This window comes from Hibiscus syriacus, unplaced genomic scaffold (genome assembly GCF_006381635.1).
Source record: "Hibiscus syriacus cultivar Baekdansim isolate YM2019G1 unplaced genomic scaffold, ASM638163v2 tig00110472_pilon, whole genome shotgun sequence".
Lineage (NCBI taxonomy): Eukaryota > Viridiplantae > Streptophyta > Magnoliopsida > Malvales > Malvaceae > Hibiscus > Hibiscus syriacus.
Window position 1 is genome coordinate 398,750 of NW_024062752.1, and position 9,022 is coordinate 407,771.

General features: G+C 37.0%; 2 protein-coding genes across 2 annotated transcripts; one reads left to right on the plus strand and one right to left on the minus strand.

Moving 5' to 3' along the window:
* The first annotated feature begins 4,484 nt into the window (after positions 1-4,484).
* LOC120127716 lies at positions 4,485-5,045 on the plus strand. Its single transcript, XM_039145572.1, has one exon. It carries the CDS (start codon positions 4,485-4,487, stop codon positions 5,043-5,045), a length of 561 nt encoding a protein of 186 aa, XP_039001503.1.
* Positions 5,046-6,649: 1,604 nt separating this feature from the next.
* On the minus strand, positions 6,650-8,523 carry LOC120127717 (G-type lectin S-receptor-like serine/threonine-protein kinase SD1-1; the record flags this gene model as incomplete). Its single annotated transcript, XM_039145573.1, has 5 exons — positions 6,650-6,929; positions 7,345-7,407; positions 7,494-7,731; positions 7,827-8,201; positions 8,445-8,523. Coding segments are annotated over 5 exons (1,035 nt in total), but the record flags the coding sequence as incomplete, so codon positions are not given.
* Positions 8,524-9,022: the final 499 nt, after the last annotated feature.

The following is a 9,022-nucleotide window of genomic DNA, read 5'->3' on the forward strand; positions in this document are numbered from 1 at the left end:
TCATCAACTTTCTGAATCGTTTGGCAAATAATGTCATTTCCTCGTCATCATCATCGTCATTTGAAACACTCTCATCTTTTGGGGATTTGAGAGCAACTCTAATATTTTTCTTCTTCTCCTTCTCCTTTGGTGTCTCGTCAATCTTATCGAGGTCCACTTTATCTTCAAGCATCATTTCATGATTGAGAAGGGAACCGATTAGTTCTTCAAGAGTTAAGGACGTTAGATCCTTAGACTCGATGATTGCCGTCTTCTTTGATTGCCACGATTTTGGAAGGGAGTAGACTAACTTCCTCACAAGCTTTTCATTTGAAATGATTTATCCATAAGATTTGAGACCATTGAAAATCGTTGAAAATCTATCCGTCATAGCTTTGATATCTTCATTTGGTTTCATCCTAAAATTTTCATAGCTATGGGTTAGAATACAAATTTTAGATTTTTTTACCTCATCGGTACCTTCATGAGTGACTTGAAGTTTTCCTATATTTCTTTGGCGGTTGTACAAGATGAAACTCTTACGTATTCATCTGGTCCAAGAGCACAAAATATGATATGGATGGCTTTGGAGTTGAGCTGGAACATTCTTGTCTCTCCTTCACTCCACAATCTTGGATGAGTGAGAGGCTTGATGTATCCTTCTTCTACGGCATTCCATGCTCCCATGTCACTTTCTTGAATGAAGTGCATCATCCTATTTTTCCAATAGGCATAGTTAGCCCCATTGAAGAAAGGAGGCTTGTTGACGGGCATCGAATCAAGACCGGAGTCGTAATTTGAAGTGGAGGCCATTGATGACTTGATAATCGATGTAACTCTTCCCGAATCGACTCAAGAGACGATTAAAACTTCAAATGAGTGAGGCTCTGATACCAATTGTTGAGTTAATTGATCGATGGAATCGACCAAGAGGGGGGTGAATTGGCAATAAAAATGTTGATGGAAGCTTTTGCAGAAAATTGAAAGTAATTGCACAGCGATTTAGAGTGGTTCGACTTTATCAACCAAAGTCTACGTCCACTACCTTAGCTATCCACACTAAGGATTTTCCAACAAATTCACTAATTTGTTCTTTTTTGAGACTAAAGAGATAACCTTACAACTCCCTCAAGAATATACCCCAATTCTTGAGAACACTCTTTTCTCAAAGAGAAGATTACAAATTTGCAAACTTACAAGAAAAACCTCACAAGGCAAATATGTTTGCACAATTCTAGAACACTCAAGAATAAATACAATTGAGCACAATAAGTGTTCTTGAAAGCAAGATGAATATTGAGCACAATAAGTGTTCTTTGATTCTCTCTTGATTCTAGTTGCTTGTTGTTTCTTATTTTTTATCAATGGCTTCTAAGCTTGTTTAAATACACCTTGAATCACTTCTGAACGTTGGAGATGATTAGTGGAGTCAATAGAGCCGTTTAAGTGTGAAAACAATTAATTAAAGCAGTTGGGAGCGTCAGTGCATCGATGCATACCCATGGTGCATCGGTGCATCAGTGTAAAATTCAAATATTTTAACCGTTGGATCCTTAGTGCATCGGTGCACTAAGAGTGCATCGATGCATCAAGTGCATTCGATGTTTCAAAATAGCCAGAGTGCATCGATACATGGCTGGTGCATCGATGCATCAAATGCATTCGATGTTTTCATAAAATCCTCAGTGCATCGGTGCATGGTATGTGCATCGATGCATGAAATGCATTCGATGTTCAATTTAATTCATGGTGCATCGATGCATGGATTAGTGCATCGGTGCATCACTCTGAAAAATTGATTTTATGCTTGATTTTGGTTCAAAATACTTTGTGAAAATTGTTTTAAAATATATAAGTATAAAACACAATTTTACACATTTAGTAAGGTTTGAAATTGATCTTAAAAGACTTGGAGTAATAATTTGATATTCGATTAATTTAATCGAATATACTTTAGAAAATCATTTGTAAAATCTTAAAATTCATTTAAACTAATTTGTTATATCGAAACAAAAATGTTTTCAACAAAAAGTATGTATAGAAATAAGAGTTAATGATGTTATACCTAAATACATTGAGGTTGTTCTGAAGGACGGACAAACAACCTCGATAATTATTGAGGTTCCTTGACTACCACACTCTTGTAGGAGATGTAATATTTTTGGTCATAACGATAAGGGTTGTTTGCTTAAAACAACCACTAACAAATCTGCCCCTCAAGTCTGGAAGAAGAAGTTAGTCAACAATTCCAATACAGCAGGAACCGAAGAAGTTTGTGAATCCTGCTGCTACGGATGAAGCAATTACTCAAAATTTTACAGACTTTATTGATGCATCTCAGAAGGATACTGTTGTAGTAAGTGAAGCTATTGCAATGAGAAAGGAGGATAAGATTGAAGTTAATGTTCCAGATCAAAATTAGCATCTTAATTATAATGAAGCAGCTATCAAGAATAAAACTGAAGATTCTGCAGCTGTCCCGATCAGAATAGATGTTCCTGCTTCAGACCATTCAATTAACGAGCCAACTGAAGCCAATGAAGCAGAAAAAGTACAAACAGCAGTGCTTAAAAAGGGTAGCGGCAGACTTTTGAAAGAAAATGCAAAATCTCAACTTTCAGGCTCATACAACATATTTGAAATTATAAAATATGCCGAAGAGATTCAAAACAGTTCTAAAAGTTCACAAAGGAAACCAAGGGCTACATCTATGGGAGTGGTAGTCTTAGTGAAAGAATTAAAATAAAAAAAAGAAGGAACATCTTGAGAGTAGGGGTGTGCAAATCCGGGTACCCGGAACTTCCGGGTCGACGATTTCTCGGCCCGTGTCCCGACCCGGATGTTACGGGTACCCGGTAATCGGATACCCGATACCCGGTTTTTAATTTTTTATTTTCAAATTATTAATTTTAAAAAATATATATACAAATTTAAATGTTCGAAACTTCGAATTACATACTCTAATATCCGAACATAAAATTTAAAAGTTCAAAATACAAAATATAATAATCCATAACATAAATAATTCATTATATTTTATATAATTATATATATAAAAATAAAAAATAAAAAAACTAACCGGGTACTCGGGTAACCGGGTACCCGGAAAAACTAGATTTTGTGACCCGGGCCTGACCCGGGAAATGTCGGGCCGGGTACCCGACCCGACCGGGTAATTTTTTTTATAGAATTAACCGGTTTTTTAGATCCTGGTCGGCGGGTCGACGGGTCGGGTCAACCGGGTCGGGTAATTTTGCACACCTCTACTTGAGAGAACTAAAGGTCTCATTGCTGGAGGTCAAGGGGGGTTCTTTGGGATCGCCTTCTTAATGATAATAAGTTTTTGGAACATTAGAGGACTTAACAGTCCCCTAAAGCAGAATAAAGTGGTTCTTCAAGCTAGTCAGAATAATGTTGATGTTCTGTGTTTATTGGAGACTAGAGTGAAGGCGGACAAAACAGGGCTATTCTTGCTGCTAAATTCCAGAACTGGAATTTTTGTTTCAATTATGAACATGCTAGTAATGGTAGAATTTGGGTACTTTGGAGAAAGGGTATTAATCTGTCTCTTATTCAGAAATCTGACCAATGCATTACTGTTAGAGGTTCTTATCAAGGTATTACAATGTTTATTTCGACTATATATGGTAGTAATGATGGTATTGCTCGTAGACAACTTTGGCAGACCTTAAGAGAAGTTGATCATATTGTTAATAAGTCACCTTGGGTTTTAGGAGGCGATTTTAATATTATCATGCACTCCGATGAGAGTTCTGACCACGAGGTCCTTGGCCATTACCTCACCACTGATATGAAAGACTTTCAAGACTTAGCTTATGAGCTTGATCTCCATGACCACCCTTATTTTGACCCTTCATTCATTTGGACCAACAAGCAAAAAGAATTTTTTCTTGCAAGGAAACTTGACAGGGTTATGATTAATTCTTATTGGGCATCTTTTTTCAGCGCTCTTTTGTCGAGTTCATTGCACCTGGAGTATCGGACCATTGCATGTCTCTTACTTGGCTTTTCAAAGAATCTCCTGCAAACAGGCCAAAGCCTTTTAAATTCTTAAATTTTTGGGTTGCTCATCCAAGCTTCAATAATGTAGTAAGTCAATCTTGGTTCCAACCGACTCTTGGCAATCCTATGAAAATTCTCCTTACAAAACTTAAAAGACTCAAAGTGTGCCTTACGAGATTTAATAAGAACTATAACAAGTTATCCGATAGAGTCAAGCTTAAAAGAATTGAGTTGGAACATTAACAACTTCTCACTCTAAAGGGGCAGGAGACTTTCGAAAAGGAATTGCTATTTCAAGAAGAGTTGTATACTTTGGAAAATGCCGAAACAACGTTCCTTAAGCAAAAGGCAAAAGTGCAGTGGATTAAAGATGGAGATAAAAACTCCAAATTCTTCTATTCGATGATTGCATTTAAAAACAAGAGGGAAACTATTTGTGTTCTTGTGATGATCAAGGCAATAGATTGGAGACCTTTGAAGCAATGTCGAAAGAAGTTATTTCTTTCTATTCGAATCTAATTGGTACAACTGATAACATGGTCAAAGATATTGATCCTAATCTCCTTAAAGATCTTCTCAATTACTCAATGCCATATGAAGCTTCATCTAGCCTTGTTAAAGAAATTACTAAAGAAGAAATTCAGAAAGTTGTATTCTGCCAAGGCAATGATAAAGCTCTCGGACTTGATGGCTACACTCTTTTTTTCTTCAAGAACTCTTGGAATATAGTGGGTGAGGATGTTGTTGCTGCAGTCAAATTTTTCTTTCTCAATACTCCAATTCATCCTGCTTTTAACTTTACTATTATTGCTCTTGTTCTAAAAATTCCAAATCCGAGTGCAGTTAAAGACTATCGGTCAATCTCTTGTTGTTCTGTTATCTACAAAATCATTGTTAGAAGATTGACAGATTTTCTCCCCGAGATTATTACTCTGAATCAAAATGCTTTCATCAGAGGAAGGAGCATTATAGATAATACCCTCCTTGTTCAGGAGATGGTTAAAGGTTATGGAAGAAATTCATTTCCCCGAGATGCGCTCTGAAGATTGACCTTCATAAAGCTTTTGACTCCATTTACTGGGGATTCATCATTCAAATTCTTAAAGCTCTCAATTTCCCTCCTGTTTTTATAGCTTGGATCGAAGCATGTTTCACTCAACCAAGGTTTTTATTTCTTGTAATGGAACCTTAATAGGCTATTTTAAAGGAGCTAGAGGCCTAAGGCAGGGAGACCCTCTTTCCCCATACCTTTTTGTTCTTGCAATGAACATTTTATCCCAAATGCTCAATTTTGTTGCCGAAAGAGGAATGTTTGGTTTTCATCCTAAATGTAAGAAAATTGGTCTTACTCACATCTTGTTTGCTGACGATTTATTGATCTTTTGTAAAGGTAATATCGACTATGTTGTTGGTGTTCTTACTATTCTTGACCGATTCTATGAGTCTCTGGGCTTAAACTGAATCCTGTCAAATGTGAGATTTTTGCTGCGAGAATTTCTACAAGAACCATCGATAATTTAAAAATTATTACGAGGTTTCAAATTGGAAGTCTTCTGTTCTTTATCTTGGTATTCCGCTTGTCACTCGCAAACTTACTGAAAAGGATTGCCAAGCTTTAATCGATATGATCAAGCTAAAACTTCATCAATGGTCTAGCAGAAATCTCAGTTATGCAGGCCGATTAGAGCTCATTAGACCAGTCTTATTCAATGTTAGCAATTATTGGTGCAGACAACTTGTTCTGCCATCTTCTATTCTTAAAAAAAGTTCATCAAATTTGCTCTAGGTACTTCTGGAAAGGTGCAGATAAATCCGCTGCTGGTGCTCGTGTGAGTTGGGATAACATTTGTACTTCCAAATTAGAAGGTGGCCTCGGATTGAAGAACATTAAAACTTGGAATAGAGCTTGTCTCATTCTTCTAATCCGAAAAATATTAGCAGGAAACGGCTCCCTGTGGGTCTCTTGGCTCAACGCCTATGGTTTTAAGGATCAGGATTTTTGGAACTATCAAGCAACAACTAATTTAAGTTGGAGCATCAAAAGGATCTTAAAGACAAGGGCTGAAGCTCATCCATTAATTTATGATGGTTCTGCGCAAGTTAAGGAAATTTGGGACTTGATTTGTTGTAAAGGGCAGATTGTTATATGGCACAAACTCATTTGGTTTCCATTGCATATTCCAAAGTTCAGCTTGATTGCTTGGATGGCTCTGCTCAACAAATTTCCTACAAAAGACCGACTTCTTAGAATGAGAATTAGCAACGACAATATTTGCGTTAATTGCAACAATTCTTACGAGTCAAGAGACCATCTTTTTTCACAATGTACACTGACAGTGGATCTCTGGAATTTAATTCTGAACTTTAATGGGATACAGTCCACTTTCTTACCATGGGATGAAATGGTAACAAAGGTTTGTTCCTTATGGAAAGGAAGGTCTTTGTTAACTACCATTCTGAAAATTTCCTGGACTGCAGCTATTTACTTTTTGTGGCAAGAGAGAAATCAAAGAATTTTTCAAGGACGTAGTAGAACGATCGACTGTTTGCTAAAGGAGGTTAAAGACGTTGGAATCCGTCTTAGGAGAACTAATAATAATAGACTAGATGGTATTAACTTAAAGCTTTGTAATGCTTGGGGTATAGGCTAACCGATCATTTCGTTTCTCGAAGACGGTCCGTCATTGCCAGGTGAAGGATCTGCTTCAATGGGTTTGTTGTAAAACAAGAAACCATGTTGTTTAGGCGAAGGCAATTCATTATGACTTCCCAACATAAGAACCACGGATGACATGCTCGGTCTCTCCTCTGGATGCTGCTGTACACATAAAAGGCTAATGTGAATGCATCGTAATAGCTCAGGTAGATCGCCGGTCTCTACTAAGAAATCATCAGCAACATCCGAAGGCTTGCCTTCTGTCCATAATCTCCATGCCCGCAGCAAAATTCAAACCTTTTTAGCATTTTTAGTTCAAGTGAGAAAACATAAATGATAATAGTATCTGTTGACATTTACGTGTTCAATGAGGTTGCCGCTTTGGTTTGCATGATAAAATCCACTATTCTTTTTTCCACCTATAACCTCCAACAGTACAATCCCAAAGCTAAAAACATCTGATTTTACTGAAAACAGCCCATCGGTGCCATATAACCACTGCATGAACGTCGTCAGGTAAAGAAAAAAAATTATTAGGGATTATGGATCCAATAGTATGACAAATGGCAATCTGATTTTACTGAAAACAGCCCATCGGTGGCATATTCTGGTGCCATATAACCACTGCATGAACGTCGTCAGATAAATAAAAAAAATATTAGGGATTATGGAACCAATAGTATGACAAATGGCAATCTGATTTTACTGAAAACAGCCCATCGGTGGCATATTCTGGTGCCATATAACCACTGCATGAACGTCGTCAGATAAAGAAAAAAATTTATTAGGGATTATGGAACCAATAGTATGACAAATGGCATAAAACAACACTTACTAAGTTCCAACTATTCTGTTTGTATTGGCTTCTGTTTGATTGCCTCCAAAAGTTCTTGCCAGGCCAAAATCAGAAATTTTTGGGTTCATTTCACCGTCAAGTAGAACATTACTAGCTTTTAAATCTCTATGAATAATCCTCAATCTTGAGTCTTGATGAAGGTAGAGTAATCCCCTAGCAATCCCACAGATGATATGGAAACGCTTGGACCAAGTTAATACTTTGCTTTTCGTTTGATCTAGAAAGTACGCATTCTTGTTAGTCCTACATCTTTTTTGATCATCGAAGAAGCAAAAGTATAATATTAAGAGGTTTTTCAAATGATTTTCAGACCAAAAATGAAATAGTCAAGGCTTCTATTAAGCATGTATTCGTAAACCAGCATCCTCTCATCTCCATGAATGCAGCAACCAAGAATTTTGACAAGGTTCCGATGCTGAAGTTTGGCAATTAACTTTTCTTCAGTCTTAAACTCATTCAATCCTTGTCCAGAACTCTTTGTAAGTCTCTTCACTGCAATTTTACTATACTGAAATACAGTAGCTTTCACCTTATAAACAGAGCCAAAACCTCCTTGACCTAACTTGTTACGAAATGAAAAAGTGTCAGTAGCTTGAGCTATCGTCCCAAACCCAAATACTGCAATCTCCAAGTCTTCATTTTCGTCTTTATTCTGTCTATGATTCACATTCTTGTCTTCAACTTCAACTGGAAAGAGTATAAAACATAGAATTGGAATTCCGATTGCCTCTTTCCTATATTCATTGATTTATATGCATGTTTCTGAAAAAACACATAAAATTTAAATATCCCTAGCACTTGGTTTGTAGACAGTTAGACTCTGTTTCTCAGATCATATTAAAAGTTCAAAACCGTTCATTATCAATTAGTTTTTGAAGGTTGGTTTGCAACAAAAGGAGTACATTTATGAGGACCATAATTTTTTGTTACCTTTTAACTTCCTCCTGCTTCTGCGAATGTAACAAACGAGTGAAAGGAACCCCAAAAGGGTAGCAATTAGAGTTGCAAGTATGGCAAGCTTCACCATAGCCTTTTTCTTCAGTTCTGCCATTATCAATTTTGATCATGATGCACAGATATTAATTAACCTTACCTCAAGATGTAATAAGCACATGTTCTAGCTTTGTGAACCGGTTACCTGGTTCTGAAGCAGGCACTCTGATGTAAAGATCCATACCATCTGAATCTGATTGAAATTATTTGATATCAACCAGATTCCCATACCACATGGCGCAGGTAAAATCTAAATTAGCGTAAGCCATGCAAGAACAGTTCCTCAAGCACTGAGCCCTGCATTCCTTGAGATTCATGGTTTTATTAACCCAAGGATTTGTGATGTCTGGGGATTTCACTTTACTTATTGTGATAAACGCATCCCCTCTCTGGCAGTTCAATGGCTTACTGTGTATACACCCTCCGGACTAATCCGATAAGTTCCATCTTTCAGGCCATCTTGGCCTGAACCCTGTCAAACATTGGCAAACCGGAAGCTCATTATTATCACAGTT

Excerpts from the sequence above, each read along its gene's own strand:
- LOC120127716 (XM_039145572.1), top strand. The coding sequence starts at position 4,485 with ATGTCGAAAGAAGTTATTTCTTTCTATTCGAATCTAATTGGTACAACT.